General features: G+C 45.2%; 1 protein-coding gene across 1 annotated transcript in view; it reads right to left on the bottom strand.

Annotated features, from left to right (window-relative positions):
* Positions 1 to 2,566: 2,566 nt before the first annotated feature.
* Positions 2,567 to 20,442, bottom strand: part of spel1 (DNA mismatch repair protein spel1) — an 85,631-nt gene continuing 67,755 nt past the window's right edge. The window contains exons 20-26 of the mRNA XM_077632719.1: positions 19,671 to 19,766; positions 15,418 to 15,482; positions 15,070 to 15,237; positions 12,727 to 12,818; positions 12,136 to 12,290; positions 4,581 to 4,648; positions 2,567 to 2,694 (exon numbers count right to left, since the gene is read on the bottom strand). Coding sequence (XP_077488845.1) covers positions 2,623 to 2,694; positions 4,581 to 4,648; positions 12,136 to 12,290; positions 12,727 to 12,818; positions 15,070 to 15,237; positions 15,418 to 15,482; positions 19,671 to 19,766 — 716 coding nt within the window. The 3' untranslated portion in view covers positions 2,567 to 2,622. The remainder of the gene's footprint in view (positions 2,695 to 4,580; positions 4,649 to 12,135; positions 12,291 to 12,726; positions 12,819 to 15,069; positions 15,238 to 15,417; positions 15,483 to 19,670; positions 19,767 to 20,442) is intronic.

The raw sequence follows: 20,442 nt of genomic DNA, 5'->3' as shown, positions 1-20,442 counted from the left end.
ACATAAGTTTAATTGCATGTTTTGTAGTGATAGCTACATTACGGTAGCAATTCGAGCCTTCAGCGTGGCGGCGGCACGTGACGGTGGCGGCGCTGCCACCACCACGTGGTGCGGTGCAGCTGCTGCTGCCGGCAGTGCGGCACGCCGGCGAAACCGAGCTGCAATAGCTGTGCACATGCGCCGTGTCAAGTGGGACGAAGATGAAGAAGGAACGCCCAGTGAAACGAGCAACGAGACTGACTTTACAATTCAACTGAGAAAGTTCCGCTCGGCCAGCTGTAGCTATCATGTCACTCCAGGTTTAACCAGAGCTAGACCACCGCCAATTTTTTTTTTTCAAATGATGCACCAGAAATCATAATAACTAGTTCACTACATGGTATTGGCCTACGGTTGCCAAATAATTTATAATTCAGCGTCTCCCTTGATGCTGTTTCGGGCTCATCAGTCGAGCATTGGCTGTGACGCACAAGTTTTTAGGTCATTCGAGACATGAAGAAAACACCATAGTATGACCCCTGATGCATTGTTTATTATCATTCAAGCTCTTAAAGCAGTCTTAAGCATTGTACTGAATTAAAACTACATATAGACCATTGTATTGCAGTTTTTTTCGTGCCTCAGTTGAGCAGATCATTTGAAAAAAAAAGCAAAACATGCAACTAAATTTAGATGTCAATGGTTCTTTTAGCACCAATGTCCACAAGAAATAAAGTTTGTCTCGAGTCATCACTAGCTCGAGCAGACTGACATGTCGAGCTCCAACGTATCCTGAGCTATATATGTGACAGCTCTGAGCCCTTTCTGATCTATTTATTGTGTACTTCTTTTACCTTTCAAGTTTCAATTCTAGTCTATATCTAGGCCATTGGTAAATTTTGTTCTAAACTATAATATTTTCATATGTGTCAGCGAGCACATTTTTTGTTATAACTTTAAGCCTCCAGTACCTCAGTATTTTCTTGTTTGACTCTACTATTGCTGTGCTAATGTTGCCTTCACTATCCCGAAAACACAGAGGTTCAGGGAGGCTAACAGTCTTCAAGCACGCAACTCCGCTGCTCTTGGTGCTTGCTGCTGCTGCCCCAATAAAAAAAAGAAAAAGGAACCAGCTGGATTTTCAGCTGGTTCCAATTGGATCAATTTTTTTTTGCAACTTGTTCCAGTTAGACCACTTGAGTTTCCAACCAATTGGTCCATTAAGTAACCACGTTCAGTGGGCAAGCGCCACTGGCTCCAGCATGAGCCCCATAAATGAGGTGTATAGTTTGGAGCAGAAGTGGGTTTTCTGGATGTACATATTGAGCTAATATATGATACTAGTATCTGAATATGCAGTGTTTCTCTTGTGTGTGATGTATGCATGTCTGTTGGCATTGATTTTCACAAAAGCATGAGAATTTCAATTCCATAGTAAAAATGTTGTTTGGCACCAGGCAGTTTCTCCCTGCAGTCCTCATAAATCAGTTCTCCTTTTGCACATTAATAATATGTTCAGTTGTATTTTGTGCAACTTAATTGTGAGGTACAGGTGCGGCCATAAGTAAACAGAGCATGCTATTCCGTTTTAAATGCAATCGCGCCTTCCCTGTCGGAGATAAAGAAACATTGTTTATCCATGATGAAACACACTAGTGTCCACTAACAGCATGCATATGCAATAGTTTGGAATTTGAATTAGGCAACGCGTGAAAAATATTAGAAGCCAATACATATAGCGTGCTCCGTTTACTTTTGTCCGTGCCCGTACATTTTGTGAATATTTTCTATATGCAATAACTGCCTAGGACCTGATGGGTCCAATTGGTCGGGTGGCTAACACAACTGGAACCGATTGGAATGCCCAATTGGTTCCAACTGAAATTTCCGATGCTTTTTGACTGGGTGTGCCTGCGCACACGAAATCTCCTGTTGCCAGCTTCAAATGCATGCCTTTGCAAGTCCTGCAGATCTCTCCCATATCTGCCCCACCCTCTACTCTCCCAACTGCAGATTCTGCGGTGGGTATGCTACCCTATACCCAAATCATGTGGGCCTGCCCCATCACCCCCTTCCACTACTGAGGAGCTGTGGAAGACCACGCTGTGCAGCTCAGAGCAGGGCCTTTAGGCTCGGCTTGTCCAACGAGCAGAGTGGGTCGCCGAGGCGCATAAGCTCTTGGCCATCCGTCATGGTTGAGCTGCTACATTGAGGGACTCCGCCCCTCCCACTCAGCCAATGAAGTTTATTGCCCGTTTGTGACTGAATGAAGAAGAAAGTGCATGGGACTCCCAAGCAGAAACTGCCGACTACCAATGGTCAGCCGATCGATGGTGTTGAGTCATGAACCGACGAGCGACACAAAAACCTGTTTCGTCTCGGCAGCTTGAGCGGCCAAAGCGTCGAGGTTCCAAGTTATAGCAATTTTTCCCCACGACACACTGTTCAATCGCTCAGTCACTTGCAACCTCTGTCAACTTCTTCTGCAGGGCTGGCTGACATTTTAGCCAACAAATATCGTTTGTTTCTGGAGTTACACTTCGGTGCATATACCAAGCACCGTCATCTCCCTCAAACAAAAAGTACGTGACAAAGATGTTTTATTTTTACGATCAAACAACAACAAACACAGAGGAGAAAAAATTAGTGCTCCATAGAGACAGCGTCGTTTCCTGCTGCAGTGTCTTCGTACTGCGACAGGACTTGCCTGGCCTCCTGCACCAAATGTTTCAAATGATTCTTCAAAGGCAATTCAATTGCACCGCAACGTTCACAAGTCATACAGAAATCCTGATTTAATTTCAATATGTATGACAATGAAGTCTGCATTATCAAAGTGGTTGTGCACACTTTGTTAGCTTTGTTCTTGTGTTTCCATGCTTCTGCACATTTCTTTTTGCAGCTAGAAGTCCGGTTTCCATTGTAGAGTTTTCATTACAAATTAGTACACCAAAAATTTCTGTATTTTGCTTATTTTGAAATCCTCCATTTTTACAACTCACAAATTAGTGAGGGTTTACTGTAATTCCAGCTACAGATTAAATACATCACTATTAGGTCATCACGATAATATAATGTCAAACTATGTCCACAGCAGGGTAAAGTTCCCTTATAGTGACCTGCAATGACTCCTGTCTAGTGCCTGCCAAGGGCATGTTTTCCCCAGCAAGCTTCCCAACCTTCTTGCTCCATCTGACTCTCAGCCTCTCTCAATCAAGTTCTGCTCTTCTTGGCATTAGCTCTGTCACTCTAACAGATGACAGTTTGTCAATTCTGTGTATTACCAATCCCAATGCTCCAACCAATACATTCACTCTTTTTAATTTCGCCCTAAATATATGACTCATGTATATGATCTCTAGCACATGCTGCAACAAAGATTATGTCGACCTTTACACAATCATCTGAGCCTAAGTGACTACATATGTAACCTCACGTTCATGAAAACAAATATTGATAAAACTGAAGATAAAAAAGTCCGTTTTGTTTACAATAGTTACAGACTGTTGCATAGGGCTGGTTTGATACCGTGAACTGAAAGAAATCGCGTCTCTCCTCTCAAATTTTGTACCAACTTGTAAACAGTCATTACAAGATTAAGCTTGGTGAAGTAATCTCTTTCTCTTCAGATTACAACACTAGACAGCAGCACAATCTCATGATTACCCCTTTTAGCCCTCGTAATAATTGCTTCAAATATTGTTTTTTCCCCAAGAACATTAACGGACTGCAATCGGTTTACCAATGATGAAATTTTACAGCAATCTGTGGCGTCGTTTAGTAGAAGTCTAGAATTTCTCTAATATCTGCTTTGTTGTATTGCATTCTATTTTCTCATCTGGTTTAATATAGTTTTGTTACTGACTGGTTGTAATAGCTGTACTATGTATTATTTTCTCTGTTTATTGCCAATGAGCGGTTGTTTAATATTGTTACTTTTATGACTGAGCCTTTTGCCTGAACTTTTGACACCTGTACTTGTAATTTTCGAGTTTATGTATTCATGTACCCACCCTGCGAAAATCCCTTGAGGGATTGCAGTATTCATAAGTAAATAATAAATAAACCTGAAGAGACTTAAAGCTAGGCATCTAGAATAATGCTTGAAAAGGCAGAGCATAAAAATAGTCAACACCTAATAGGAAACAAAGTGAGCCAATCAGCCAATTAGCTTGTTAGCTGCAAACCACTTTCGAACCTTCAAACCAATTGTGAGTTAATTGTGTATATATTACCTGGCTTTGCAAAAAGAAGTATGAATTGAAACTAGACCTTAAAACTGAATCGCTGGATGGGCAGGATGATAACGATCTATGGCGAAATACTGCCCACAACAACGAAGGGACACACACAGGGAAATGAAGAAGCAGCAATACAGAAACGCAGACTAACAACTAAAGTTTATTCCAACTTAAAATGCCACCTGAACATCACAACAAGATCTCTAACCTTAGTACAAGAAAACAACAATGAGAAGTAATTTAATGATAGGATTGTGTTTGGTGCATGATAGCCTTAGGAGCTTATATGTCACAAAACTTAACGCAACACAGTTAATGATAGGAACTCTGTATACCATGCGACAAGATGGACACACGTACCTTAATAACATGATCAGGAAAACGGGCCAGCTGGGCAACTTCCAGGCCAAAGCTTTGACTGCAGACACCTGTGAAAAAGTATGGCCATATAGCCGTGCTCCTTCCAATGAATAAGCCTCACCACTAGCAAGGCTTAATTATCAGCAGGCTGACATTTCAGTAGTCAGTCATGAATACCCCACACACACTTGAAGAAGAATTGCCCAATGGTGTTGAAGGTTTAACGTGGTTTTAAAAAGGCCGCCTTGTGCATCTCACATTTTCTAGGTTTGTTGCCTATGGCTCCCAAACTCCAGAATACGGAATGTTCACAAAACACTGATGCAGCCAAGAAATGCCGAATGTTGGGCTGTGGAAATGCTTTTCCTGTATTGTGCACCCATCACAAGCAAATGTTCACTACAGTTCATCTACCTTTCACCTAACACTCTTTTTTTGCCCATGTAGTTGTCCTATCATATGCTGGTGCTAGCTACGCATGGCATAGCTGCAGGAACATCCACTCTCCATGTTGTTAAACCATTGAGACCACAGAAAACTTTACTAGAAATTTAAACTGCAAGAAAAATTCACTGGAATGATTTTATATTGCTGCGACTAAGTGTGGCTTATCTATTGAGGTGAAGTGTACTGGCAAACAAGTTCACTGAGCAATGCTTGAAAGCTTGCACAAATGTGAGTTTTAAATGAATACCTGCACTGTTTGAAGTATAAAACCATTTTAAACATCTAAGCACAACCAACATACACATGTATCCAGTTTTTAGGATATTAAATAATACCTGCATTGTTTGAAGTATAAAACCATTTTAAACATCTAAGTACAACCAACATACACATGTATCCAGTTTTTAGGATATTAATTCCGTTCTCTTCTCACTCCTGCCATAAAATCGCTGCCTTAGCAGCACCTTACATTTTGCAAGTGCTGCAGTTAGTGCAATTTTGTTTTATTAGCGGTACAATGCATCAACTTCTAGCTTTGTCTCCAAGCTTGTCTCGCAGATTATTAAACCATGATTTTAGCTCGAAAGCATCTCAGATTGTAACCTAAAACATATTACATACATAAGGATGATGGTGAATAATCTGTGTGCAGTTGATTCTGGGTGCAAAAAAGAAAAGACAAAAACAAATGTACTTTGAGCAAGGGGAATCAACATGCTAATGCATTAAAAAATACAGCACTAATCATTACATCATGCCGCAGAACAGATGGCAATGAACACTCTTATCTATACTCAAAATTTTTGCATATTTGCTACTAGGAGCCTCTGTTTAATTAGAAGTTGTCGGGCTGTATCATTTAGAGAACAGAATCATGCCTGCAGTTAAGCATAAAAGCCGAAACCAAACCTAAGAGGTGCTTAAGACCTGAGTGATGTTACTTGTTGCCTTCCTCGTTGACCACTGCTTTTAAGTAAAGGTGTGCGAATATTTTTGAAGAATAAATGAAAAAATGCCTTCGAATATCTGTTCAGCATGAAAAAAAATTCAAAAAGATAAATTGGCAAATGTTTTTCCTTTTTTCAGAACAGGATGGAGCTGAACTCTGCTTCAACAAAATATTTCTAACTTCCCATCAGCTAGCCATAGAAGTCAAGGCAACAAAGTTCTTGCCACAAAGAACCTTTTTTCGGGCTTGTTTTCGCTTTAAAAATTTTTCACTCGGTGGAGCTGAGCTTGAAAATTTTACAATGAAGGAAGCATAACGGCAACCACCCGTAACTTTTCATACATCCATGCTGCTTAGTTTGACCGAAAACGTGCACCCACTGCATCACCCATAAACAAAATGAGAGAGGGCTGCCATTCTTTGGTGCTGATGACGATGTGGCTGTCCGCCTTGCGACAAGGCACAGGCTTGCTTTGCCAAGCCGGAGCCATAGGTAATCCGTATCCATTCTAGATCATGTGACTGCATGTGCAACGCTGTGATGCAGCATTAGCCCGATTCGCCCAATGCTTTCATTTGCGCTTGTGCGGTCGACTCTACGCCAGCGTGGTGACAAAGCGGAAGTTCCCTTCTTTGGAGGCGATGGCATAAATCATCAGCAAGACTTCAAGCGGAAAAAAAAAGGAGACATTGCAGTGGATTTTGCAATTTCCAAGAGCACGCTGTAGTCGATTTTGAAGTCGAAGGATGCGATCACCAGTGCTCTTTCTTCAAAGACATCCGATAAGCACGAGAAGTTGATGCAAGTGGCACACGAGGATTTTGGAAAAGGCATTGTTCACATGGTTCCTCGACATGCGTGCCAAAAAAATGCCGGTCAGCAGAAGCGTGTTGCAACGGAAGGCACTAAACTATGCTTGCATGCTCAATATCGACGATTTAAGGTAAGCACAGATTGGCTGACCCGTTTTAAGACCCAGCATGACATTGCTGCGAAAGCGCTGTGCAGCGAGTCTGTTGCTTCAGACCAGTTGTGAGTTAATTGTGTATACAGTAAAACCTCGTTGATACGTTTTTTTTAAATGCGAGAAAAAAACATATTATCCGGGAAAACGTATGATCCAAACTCACCTTGATTTCCGAAAATCAAGACTCGAGAACGATGTGCAAGGGCATTTATTTCCATTTTCACTGCTTAAAGTAGTCGACCAGCGTTCGCTGATGAAGGGTGCGACCATTAGAAAGGTAGAGCTGCTTTTCTAGCTCACGAATGTTCTTATCTGCAGCGCTGTTCTCTTTGTCGCGGAAAAAACTCCGCAGCGCATCTAGTCCGGCGGCGGCCTGGGCGAAAGTAGTCGGGATGTCCTCTACGTCGTCTTCGTCGCTATCAGACGCTTCGCCGCCTCGTACCTCGGCCACTATTTCGGCTACGCTTTGCGGCTCACAGGTCAGCACGTTGTCGTCGACGGCAACAAACTCTGAAAACAAGCCATCGGCACCGGTTGACCGAAACTCTTCGTCGATCTCTGCATAGTCATCGCTCGGCTCCTGGGTCTCCTCGGCCCCTGGCACGCGCCGAAAACCGCTTTTGTGAAAACAGTTACGCACAGTATCGCTCGTAACACTTTCCCACGAACTGACCAAGTAGTGCATTGCGTCTAGCAACGACAACTTCCCCGGGTCCTGCTGTCGTGAGACACGAGCCAGGAATCGTCGCACAATGCACTTTCTGTACAAGTGCTTCACGTTTTTTATAATCCCAGCGTCTAAGGTCTGTAGATGACTCGTTGTGTTGCTCGGAAGAAAAATGACGCGGGCGTTTCGAAGAAAAGAAGTGTCCTTCGGGTGGGCCGCGCAATTGTCTAGAAACAGCAGCCCGTTCCGTCCTCTCGATCCGAGTCGTCCGTCGAGGTACCGAAGGAACATTTCAAAAATGCTGCAGGTCATCCACGCCTTTGTGTTATTTTTATAAACACAAGGCAAATGTGCAATATTGCGCAAACAGCGCGGGTTCTTTGCTTTCCCAATTACCCAAGGCTTGAGCATATCGCTCAAATCTTCATTGCAGCATAAAAGGACCGTCACGCGGTCTTTGCTTAGTTTGCCGCCGTGACAATCGTCGCCTTTCAGGCACAGCGTTTTGTTCGGTTGTACCTTGAAGAACAGTCCCAGTTCATCGGCGTTGTACACGTCTCGTGGATCGTGTGCATTCAAAATTCCGGGCAGCAACGAAATCCAGTTTTCGATGTCAGCTGGATTGACGCTTGCAGCTTCGCCGTTCACTTGCCGATACGCGATGGCATGCCGAGCTCGAAATCGGCTAATCCAGCCATTCGAGGCGGTGAAGTCATCAATCCCAAGCACATCTGCAATTTCCATTGCTTTCTCGCGAAGAATACTTCCGTCAAAGTTGACACCGGACGCTCTCGCTTGTTTGAACCACTTCAGAAGTGCTTCTTCCAGCTCCCCATGCCTGGCTCCACGGGCCTGCTTGTCCCTGCGCCGAACACCAATGCGTTGCCTTCGATCTCCTTCCGCTTCGACACGATCGTGTTGACAGTTGATGCTGGCAGTCCGAGGTCATTTGCAATGTCGATTCGCTTCTTTTTGGGATTTGCGTCGACGACTGCCAAGATGTTCAACTTCTCCTTCAAGGACAACGGCTTACGCTTACGAGACGCCATGGCAGCCAGCAAACGACGCAGGAAGAAGGTGGAAATGAGAATCGGTAGCTATTCGTCCGACGCAGGGTGGTGGGAACTGATGATGATGGTGTCTGGGAGCTTTAAAAGTAGGCAATCATCAAAATAAACCCGCGTCGACCAAAACAAAGTTGCATAGTCAAATCTGCGGTAGATTAGGAGATAAAAATTTTGACGGGCTTGTGCGTCCCGATTACGCAACCAGAGAGCAGAACCACCCTGTTTACCGGCTATAAAGCAACCAGAGTGGCGCTCGCTTGACTGGCGGAAACCAAGCGATATCGCGAGCGCTTCCTGTTTGCTGCATATAGTGAACGTACCAACCCTGCTAGGAATCGGAGAGACTGGAGGAGTAGGTGGGGCAGCGCCGTTGACATGCCACCGCGCCGAGCGGAGAAACCGCCGCGGCGGCGATTTACGCCATGCTCACGCAAGCATGGAGGAAGAAGTCGCGTGTGCCTGATCTCAGCCAACTCTTCTTCTTTTCGTCGCAAAACGTATTGTTTCGCTAAAGTCTGAACGTATTTACCCGGAAATCGTGTGATCCGGGAACGTATAAACCGGGAAACAAATACACGTAACTCTATGGGGCATTTTTTCTTGCCCTCGATTTTGATCGTATGAACCGGGAAATCGTACGAACCGGGAACGTATCAACGAGGTTCTACTGTATATTACCTGGATATAATGAGAGAGTATGCCCCATCCGACACTTATAATGCGGACAAGACAGGAATTTTTTATGAACTCTTGCCCAAAAAACTATGGATACGAAGGGCCAACAATGCAGTGGAGGAGAGGACAGCAAAAAGCACATGACTCTGGGTCTCTGCACCAACATGGGCGGCTCCGACAATCGTTGCCCGCTTGTTACTGGCAAGAGCGCAAGCAAGGCCTCGATGCTTCAAAGGCGGCAAGAGCTTGCCAGTAAATTAGTTGGAAAACTTTTAAATCATGAATGATGTGGACCATCTTCCGTGATTGGATCAAGCTTTCAAGTGTGATATGAAGGCCTAAAACCATAAGGTGTGCTTGCTTATTGATAATTGCTCAGCATGTTGAGGACATTGAGCTGGAAAATGTGTTGGGTTTTTCTGGCTGAAACATGGCAAAATGTGTGTTCCGTCGGTGTCGTTTTGTTGCCCCTTGCGTTTTTTAGCGCTAGTTGCCAGGTTTCAGCCAGTTAATCAAAAGCACCAACTAGCCCATCTTTCCTCTTTAATGCATAGTCGTTTTTTCACGCCAAACTGTACGGCTTTGATGCAGCAGTTAGACCGACGCATTATTCCTTGCTTGAATTTAGCAATTGCTGCTGAATGTTGACACCGGGCGGCTGACCAAAGTGGGCTTATTCCTGGCCTTACAAATGATTGCTGCAGCATGGATGGCGATTTGACGAAGCATAATCGAAAATTGCTTTGCCCACACCGGCTTTTTAAGCCTCACGCTGAAGTGACCTGACAATGAATGAGGGAGATGACCGTTTCAGAGAGGAGCTGGGCAGCCCTTCGGGATGCTGGAAATGTGCCAATGGATGTCAGCATAGGAGAATACATCAACAGTGACTCATGAAGAGTTAGATGACGAGTCCACAACTGCAGGGGTTTGGTATAAAGGTGCGTCATTGGACGATGAGAGTGATGCACAAGGGGCATCGGACCTGCCTCCTGCACTGGATGTCATTTGTAATTTAATTGGCACCCACGATAATGATGTCGTGATGCAGCTGCTGACCGAGTGCAAATATCATACCGCAGCACTGATGTCCAAAAGCCTGAAGGCAAACAAAGATTACTAATTTTTTTCGGAAATAATCATGTTAGTGAAGTGTGTCGTCTACTCTGACAGTGTTTTGGGGCTGATTTCACCGCAAAGAAATTTCCACTTCAACAAAATTTTTCGCTCGTCCTGTCAGTATTGTAGTAGCGAGGTTCTACTGTAGGCCTTTGTAACCAAAATTCAACAAAACTAAACTGACTCGGCAGCATAAAAAAAAAAAAAAATTACGTGCACAGAAGGTACAATGTATCATACAGCAGGCGGGATTTCTACACAACCATTTGTCCTGCTGGAGGCACATCCAAGTCGGTTTCCTCCATATAACAGCTGACCGAAACGAGATGGCGGAGCTCACGTTGGAAGTTTTGTGAAGGCAGCAGGGCGGGTGCCACGGCTGTGGATGTTGAGTACGAAACACATTACGGCAGGATCAAACAAAAAACTGCGCAATTCTGTGTTGTTGCTGCTTGAAGTGGTGGTCAGTACCTAGTTTTCATGTGGGAAAGCCCACTTGCAGAATTGCACGAGGTACAAGCCTAGCAGCCTCAGAATGCGACTGCTCCACGCAATAAAGTGGAGAGGACACCTTTGTACTACTTTCCTGACACTGAAACTTGATCTTTGGATAACTTGCCCAGATACAGTAGAGCCCCTCTACAGTAAAATGACTTGGACCAGCAAAAATCTTTACTATGTTAGGGTCTTTACTATATCAGTTATTGGTGATGGCATGGTTCTGAGGATGCATTCTGGTAATTCACTGACTGCTAACTAAACGCAGCGTTGGTTTATGAAAGAAACACTCACAGATACCTTCCATCCAGATCTTACTGTCCCTTTATATGATAATTATTTATTTTGAGTCATCAAATTTCATGTTATCAAACATTTTAGATTTTGTTTATGTCTTGAGGAAGTACCGCATTTGCACAAATACAATGCGGCTACGAATATAACGAGTTTGATTTCACGTGAAAACAAAAGTTTCGCGAAAACATGACGTCATTTTCCGCAGCCTTAGAGTTGCTTATTACAAGCGCACTGCTTGTGCGGTGCCGCCACCCGTATGTTTCTTGCCGCCCTTTTCTTCCCTTCACTGCATATTTAATGTCTTTCTTTTTTAGACGACCCGCGCCTCCTTCTTTCTGAGTTCAAAGCACGCCGCGCGCTTTGCCTCACGGCCCCAAGGGCTTTAAGAAGTTGGCTTCTCCTAAGAGCTTCCAAGCTTAGTGGTCACGTCGCCACGGCCAAACCCTTTTTACTACAGCTATTTTACTTGAAAGAAATCTTTACTATAACTGAAAAAAAAAATATACAGTCGTCTATAAGAGGTGAAACGGGACCGCAGTTTCACTTTACTATATCCGAGTTTACTATAGCAGGGCTCTACTGTATTGTGGTTTTGCTGTAGTCCGATTTATGAATGTCAGCGGTGTTCAGTCACTGCTGAAAATTTAAAGATTTTCGAATATCCATTTCTTGAATCAAATATAAACAAACAACAAACAAACACATTCGATTTGCATTAGAAATTTCAAATATTCACACAACCCAACTTATAAGTTCATGTGCTACACGGCAGGTCAGCTTGGTCCATTGTGGTTAGTATGCCAGTTATAAGGCCTCTAAAATTGCGTTGAACACAATGCCATTGCTCAAGTGAAAAAGAGAGAGCCACCTGGCTTGATCTTGTACAGGAGTGTGAAGCTGTCCTCGCGGACGTCGGCTGTGACATGGACGTTGCGAACGCAGGGCACCTCGTCAGCCAGCTCGGTCAACTCGTGGAAGTGGGTGGCGAACAGGCAGAAGGCATCCACCTCCTTCACCAGATGCCTGCAAGAACACCTCATAGTTCAGCAGCCAACACAGACAGAAACTGAATACTACTTGCAGCTGCATCATGCAAGGGACAGGATGTAAGGAACAGGACAGAACACAATGCAGCGTCCTTTGAATTTCGCAAGCAGACGTAAAGCCCCGCCCATTTAGGGTGGCTCCATTTATAACGCTTGTTTAGTAAGAATGGAGGCGATGTGACCATCACAATGCACGTTAGGGCACTAACGTTGAGTCTTGGGCAGAAATATCAACCACGGACACAGGTCTCAGTTACACAGTGAACATACAGTCGAGAAAGCTGGTATTCAAATTCCATAGCACAGAGAAAGCCTCCACATTCAAGTGCGTGCGGAGAAGTCAGCAAAAAAATACAGTAAACAGAGACTTAGACAAGACAGAGAAGTGCAAGCATGGCGCACTCTCAACTCACTCAGAGATGGCCCAGGCCAGCCCAAAGCCATCATATGTGGAGGTGCCTCGGCCAAGCTCGTCAATCACCACCAGGCTGTCAGCTGTCGCATTCTGCATGGCAGCACACAAACACGGTTCACTCTGCAAGCATGAAACAATCTACTCCTGCAGCATGGGTGTGAGCTCACACAACTGTCTCTCTTTTAGCAACAACATAGAAACAAAACTTTTTGAAGTCTAGTGCCAGCAATACAATCTAGCAAAAAAGGTTTTTTTTTCTTTTGCCCTGTAATATTATTATTGAGATTGGTTGTCAGGAACCTGTCACAACGAGCCCATTATGTGTTAGAAAAGGCCCATTGAATAATGAAAAAGGCATGAAGTATTTTTGAATTTTTTTCTTTTTCACTCACATTTACAATAACAAAAACCCTTGCTCAACCTTACATGTCCGAAATATATTTTGTATACGATTCAAACAGTCACTATGTTTTTAACTATTAAAGAAGGATTCTATTAATAATTTTGAATATATTTTCAGTTTATCTATACAGTTGAGCCCACTTATAACGAACACGAGCGTCACGCGGTGTTCATTCGTTATATCCTGAAGTTCGTAGTAAGTGGACCACAGCTTTAAAGACAGTTGCTTATCAAAACACAATCTTTTTTTGTGAAAAAGTCAAGTCTGTGATGGACGTCTGTTTCTACAGCGCAGATCCGATGAAGGGGGTTTCCAGTTTATTTAAAGCAGAAGCGTGCTATCGCCGAGGCCCTTGGTATAGACAAGTTGTCTGAGCCTCTCTATGTAGCTCATTGCTACAGGCGCGCTTATGGGTGCTGGCTCCGAAGTTTCATCCTCATCCGATTCCTCCGTATCACTCTCGTCCCAGAAACGATGCCCTCGTCCGTGCGCGGTTCCGCAAGGTCGGCGTCGTCATTGACAAAAATAAAATCATTCCAACCAATGTCATGACACCCCATGTCGGAGTCGGCGACGCGCTGCCACAAATCGTCGCCGGGCTGGTCATCTTCCAAAGCATCAGGCTCGGCACCAGACACTGTGCCGACGATGCCGGCCTTGCTTGGAAGCAGTTCCGCTCGCCATTGGTCATCACCTCTGCCCAGGCCGCTTTCATCATCTCTACCGCTGAATACAATGGAAATGGGCACGGTGTTCCCATCCACCATCCCAAATTACAGCCAGGACCCGAGATTTGAACGAAGCCATCGAAACGTCCGCACCGCAACAAGAGTGACAAAAGCGCATGATGGGGTAGACGCGCAACGTGCACAGGCGGCAATCAAGCCAATCAAGCTAAAGATACAGACGCACAGCACCAGTGGAAAGGCCAATAAGGGGCGTCCGTGAGCATCAGTGCAGCCACCTCTTGGCTCCCACGAAGGGCCTGCTTTACGGAGCGTGGCCTCTGCGATCGGCACCGGCGACGGCGCGGTTGATCGCGGAGGCCATGCCTGGATTTGCAAGAGAGCGAGCGGAGCGGAGTTGCGAGGAGAGGCGGGAGGGCAATGTTGGAAGCACGGTGTAAGAATAACGTTGGAAGGCGCGTCGGTGGGGAAGGGTAGCTCGCTCGAGAGCGGCGCGAAACAGGGCGGGCAGTTGGCCTGCAATGAGTCTCGGGAAAACACAATGCGCGGGGGGCGCACAAAGGGGTCGGAGGCAGGTTGTCTCACATCGCGGCGCCGGGTTTACGCCGTCCGTTCGCTGTAACCGATCAGCAGGGCTTAATGACGTTCGTTATACGTGTGATTTTGTGCCTTTAAAACAATGTATATTTTGACGGTCGCACAGGTCTCGTTCGTATAAGCGAAAGTTCGTCTTAAGTGGGGCCGTTATATATGGGCTCGACTGTACTCCTCTGGTTTCCAGACACACTGCAATGACTCCACAAAATCCTGGAAGCTTGCGAGTTGCTCATTAGGCAATGCCCCATGTGTCATGATGTCATGAAGTATGCAAAGTTGAACCTCTATCGCATATATAGGTATTTTTAAATCGTTTGGCAAAAGATGGCCAGTAGAGGTGTCAGCCTACTAAAGAGACAGCAGCCCCGTATGACAGGACAAGAGCTTCAAAGAGTCAAACTGTCTACAAAGAGTTCAAGGGCCCTGTAAACATACGCAGTCTCTGTCAGGTTAAGATGTAAATCAAAGTAAAACGCAAGCCCACAATGCCAACGCTGTCGCAGGCATAATATGAACAAAAGAATGAATGAACAGAGATAAAACACCGAAAAGAAAATGTCAAGAGGACAGAGTTAAAAAACAGGAAAAGCTCAAAGCCCCGAACTCATGCCCTTAAAAACAGCAGCCGGTCCGATCCAGGGAAAGTCCACCTTACCCTGAGGATGTGGGACGACTCGAGCATCTCGGCCATGAAAGTGGAGACACCCTTGAGCTGCTGATCGCCGGCTCCAATGCGCGTCAGCACAGCGTCCACCAGTGACAGCTCGGCGGAGTCGCATGGCACAAAGCTGCCCACCTGTGCCATCAGCACTGCCAGAGCCACCTGCAAAAACACAGGAAAAAAGGTGCCACCTTCACGGGCGAGCTTGTGGCTCAACTGACCATCCACACTCATTGAAAACAAATCTTCTCAAGTGGCTCTTCGAGAAAAGCTTCGGGACAAGTTGCATTTGTACATAATTACTAAAGGTCTCGGGGTCCAATTTGAAACAGGAGTACTCACTGATCGGATGTAAGTAGACTTGCCGCCCATGTTGGGGCCAGTGATAATGTAGCATGAACTAGAACCTGGAAAAAGAAATGACACAAAAGAAGAACAAAATTCAAAAGCAATTCCTGTGAAGATTATGCATGGAATGCAAACCATCTTCGCTACCTTGTACGCTGCAAAACTTCCACAAATTTGTAATAGAACAAAGCAACAAGAAGTGGTTTAAACCATCACCAGGAATATTGTTTTTCATATCTGCAGGGTGCTGCAGCATATTTTTTTGAACCACTGTCACACATTACATGAGAGAACATGTATTAGGTAACTTACACAGAAATTAGTTAGCCCTCATCCTTTTGGAGCTGCAGAAATAGTAACCTAAGTGGAGGCGACCTGACTTACACTTTGCAAATCATCCTCATGTACGTTCCAAGTATCTCGTATATCACCGCTTTGACTCCGAATATAAGTTGAGCACACAATTTACCGCTTTTGCTATCCAAACAAAAGTTGACTCCTAACATAAGCCTACGCATACCCTCCCCTCCCCTTCCAACTTGCCACTTCACTTTGTTGTGTAGATGAATCGCACCACATGCACAGCTCATAGCAATAAACTAGGCATGTGCAAACAGTGGTTTTTTGGTTCAAAGCGAACTCGAATCGAATAGTAATTTTCTTCAAATAATTTCGAAGCGAATATCTTGAATAATTTTAGCACACACAATAAGTTGAATGGCACAATAAGCATTTTAAAAATCATGTATTTTTCGAATGCACAAGCCATTACTAAAAAAAAAGAGAATGCATTGAACTTCGATCATTGCACTCACTGAAGCATGTCGACGTCCTTCAAAAGGGGCCATTGAAAATTGGGGAGTCGGCTTACATGCGGAGCTAGCACATTTTGGAGGGTGTGAGACCTATTATGAGACCCCCCCGAGTGTTGGTCTTAATTGCGATTGTATCGTTGCGCGGCTATTGCTTTTAAGCGATGAGTCCATGAACACCTGCTAGGCGAGTGTGCAAGGTTCTATATTAGTGGTAGCCAAGTTTCACGGCAGCGCTCCCCCTCCCAACTTCCCAACCCCCTCCCACCCAGGCCCCTACAGTCAAAACGCAGCGCAAAGATGACATATGGTTATAAAACGTTTATTTCAGTGTGATGGTATTGCAACATGTACAAAATATTATTGAGCAGTAGTCTTTAGTAGTATCGTAAGAAAATCTGCGTGGCCATAACCCTGGGCTTTAAACGACGGGACAGGTCCAAAAGAGTTAATGCATGGGGGAAGCTTGGCACCTCCGTTAGATGATTAGCTTCCGCTAGCTTCCTCTCGTGCTCAGGTCGTCGCGTTTGATTCGCAAATTTCACGTGGAGATGAGTCTGCTCAAACTCATTTCGCGGAGATCAAGAGAAACGCGCGCCCTTTGATTAGAGGGCGATCCAATTCCGCGGGGAGCCACTGTGCATGCACAGATCGCCCCGAGGACGTCACAAGGCACCAGCCAGATGTTCGCACCCTTGCCCCTTAGGGACCAATCAGTGTGTGCGCACTAGCGACGCGCAGAAGCGGATCGCGCTATGCTAGATCTCTCTACTGATGCACGCCACCAAGCATGGTTATGGCAAGTGCGCACCGCATGTAGTGTGGCCATGGACACCTGACAAGTACAGATCTGGTCACCAGGCTTCCGCCTACTCGCATCGGTTGCCGCAAGCATGCGAAGACCGGTTCTGGCATATGAGCGGGAGCACAGGCACACGACGTGAAGTCGGGGCTTTGGTTCCGCGTTGCAATCCCGGAGTACGAAACAAGAGTTATAGAAACGTCTCTAGCTCGGGACAAATACTTCAAATACCAAATGTTCGGTTCAAATCGAATAACGAATGACCGAATATTCGACAGTATTGAATATTTGCACAGGCCTACAATAAAGACACGCATAAAGACATAGCTGCAAGGATAGCAATTGGCTGCAAATAATGATCAAAGGCAATAAAAGGCAGCCTATCCTGCCTTCCATGCTTGCGTGCAGCCCAGCTGACTAGCAGCAAACCGAACTGCTGATGATCCTGCAGTTTTGCATATAGGCGAAATACTACATGCTTCAGGTGTTAACGAAAGTTTGCTCTTATTCTGTTAACACTGAGAGAGTTGGGTAAAGGGAGCGTAATTCCAATTTTCGTCAGCGGAACCGAATTCAAGATCTGCTCTGACACATGGAGCTCTCCTCTATACATCCTGCCCAGAAAGGGCATCCATGCAAGATGCATACTAGTACAGAAGTCGCTCATTAATTCAAACTTCAAGGAACCAGAGATTTTGAAGCAAAAAGCTTCACTACACCAGGTTTTTGAGCCGTCAGCGGGAAGTAGCTAGAGGTCAAACCATGAGCATAACTGGTGGTAGTCAGGTTTGACACATGACGTCAGCTACAGCAGCGACACCAGCGGCTGTTGCACCAACTATCTCGACTTTGACCTTGACCTTCTGTCAAGCGGGAAAGCGTCTGCCGGCATCGCATGCGCAGGTCATGACAGTGGGTTCTGCATAAAGCGCCAGTGGATTTTGATGCGTTCAGCGGAACGCTAGATGTGATCGATGCAACGCCTGCCGTGGAGACCGGCAGATGTGTGCTTCGTCACCGTGTTGTGGAGAGCAGGAAAGGAGGCATCCCTGGTGTGCTACCTACTCCCTCCATGACATCATACACCTTGACTGAGCGGAGCGCGAAAGCATCTGCTGGAATCGCATGTGCAGGGCATCAAAGTGGGTTCTGCATAAAACGCCGGAGAACTCTGATACGTTGAGCCTAACGCTAGGTGTGTTCGATGTGACGCCTGCCGTGGAGACCGCCAGTCGCTCGATCACAACCGTAGCCAGAGAGATGCAACTTTTCGTTTTCGACCAGGGTTAACCAGAGCTAAAGCACCAGCAATTTTTCTTTGACTTATCAGAATGTATAAATTATCAGAAGAGCGCATTAATATGATTCAAGAATAACTGTAATTTTCTTTATGGATATCTGTGTGCATGAGAGTATTTTCAAATTATTTCTCTATGCAACAAGGCTGAATATTTCTCTATGCAACGAGGCTGAAAGCTTTAAGAACAACATAAAATTTGGGTAAAAAGCACTGATATCTTTACTAAACCAGAAGTCTCCAGCTGGTTGTGCAGTTGAAAAAAAGTTTCCTAACAGAGTAAAACCACATTAACTGGGACCTCAAGGGAATGGAAAAAATGTCCGAAATATTTGAAGGTCCAACCGTCGAATGCCTGCAAAAAAACTTAAAATTCATCAAAAATAAGCAGTGGTCGCCTGCGTTTGTAAAAAACCTGCGTGGCAATAGCGATATTTTGCAATTCTGTCCTGCTGTACTGCATGCCAACTGTCGGAAATATCAAAGCGAAACTAGTCCAAATAGGCCTTCCACGGCTTCCTCCACTGGTACGTGCGAAGTGGTAGCTGTGGAGCTTCCTCACATGCTGCGGTGACAATGTAAGGAGGCTCCACCATACAAACAGCGAGCAGCTTGTGATTGGTGCACAGGAAGAACCATGCAGATGGAAGCGAGGGCCACGCACATTTGCGCCAGAATAGCGCGGCACCTTCTAAAAAGAAAAAAGACCAGCAACGTGCAACAAACATCCGGAACAGTATTCAGCTGGGCTTGGCTTGGCTCGCTTATGAGCAGCCGACAACCACTGTTGCCGTGGTAATCACCCTAGCCAAGGGCTGGTAGCAAAGCTCAGAATCAGAAAACGAAACTATGCGGCGATGGGGCGCTTCCAATCGCTTGCAGTGCCGATCAGACTTTTACGCAGTCCTCCTTTGCAGCACGTCCAAGTTAACTGGTGCGAGGGGCCGTCTTTTCAGCTCACGCAGCGCCGAAAACCTGATGTAACCGACCTCGGCCGCCGCTCTATTGCATGCCGCAAGCGTTGGAGTAAGATAAAAAGTCTGAACTGCGGTACGGATAAGGCGGCTTTAAACAAACTTAAAATATATCGGGTCAACCAAAATTTGGAAATCTGTTTGAATGAACCAAAAGTACGAATTATCCGAGTTTGAATTATCGCGAGCCAAATGTATGTACTGACTTGGCCAAAACTACCTTAGACTGTTCAAATATATCAGCTTCATGCACAGGTCGAACCGCCGACTTCAGATGAGCTGTTTTTGTAAAAACAACGTAGGCTTATACGTGGCAATATATAGCGATTTGCATGGTGCAGACACGAGAAAAGATCTGTCACCTTTGCACATCTCGACATCATTTGGGATGAAGAGAACATCTTCCTGGGCCTCCACCAGGGGATGCCGTAGGGCTGTCATTTTTATCACGCCTGTACCTGCATGAAAACACAACATTCAGTCATCACTTGTCGCTCGTAGTAAAGCCAAGAGCATGAACTGGCCCCACATGTGAATGCAGCCAGGCACAATCTGTCCCTTGAAACCAGCAGGCTCGCCAGGAGCATACGGGTTGTGAATACCTTCAGCATGTGTTGGGCTGATGTTCTCTCAAATGATGCAAAAGCAGTTTTAATGCATTATAGCATTAAAAGCTCCATTGTGAAGAAAATGTGGCCGGCATCGCAGTGTTGTATACGCTTGCCATTTGGCACGGCTTGAAGGTGGCCAAGTGAAGAGCGGGGAAAGGCTAGGAGCTGGCTGCCATGGGGAGAATCCTCCCCAAAAAGTGACAATAGAAAATTAAAAATGACTAACTATGACCACAAATAAGTCAGCAAGAAAATGACTAAGAATGACTCAGCAAAAATGACAGTGACTAAGCATGAATTGGCAAGAATGACAGAGACTACGAATGGCTCAGAAAAGAAATATATGGCAGTGTATATGAAAAAATATGAAGAGAATATAAAGTAGAAGAAAAGCAATTAAAAGCAAGGCAAAGACCTAATGCTAACACAGTGTCACCACATAATGATAATTAAGCGCCCCTGTAATTTTTCACACAACAGGCCGAAACTGGTTGGCGGAAGGCACTATGTGCAGGACTCCTCA

Source organism: Amblyomma americanum, chromosome 7 (genome assembly GCF_052857255.1).
Source record: "Amblyomma americanum isolate KBUSLIRL-KWMA chromosome 7, ASM5285725v1, whole genome shotgun sequence".
NCBI classification, from domain to species: Eukaryota; Metazoa; Arthropoda; class Arachnida; order Ixodida; family Ixodidae; genus Amblyomma; species Amblyomma americanum.
Note: the sequence above shows the minus strand (reverse complement) of the source record. Positions and strands in the feature narration are given on the sequence as shown.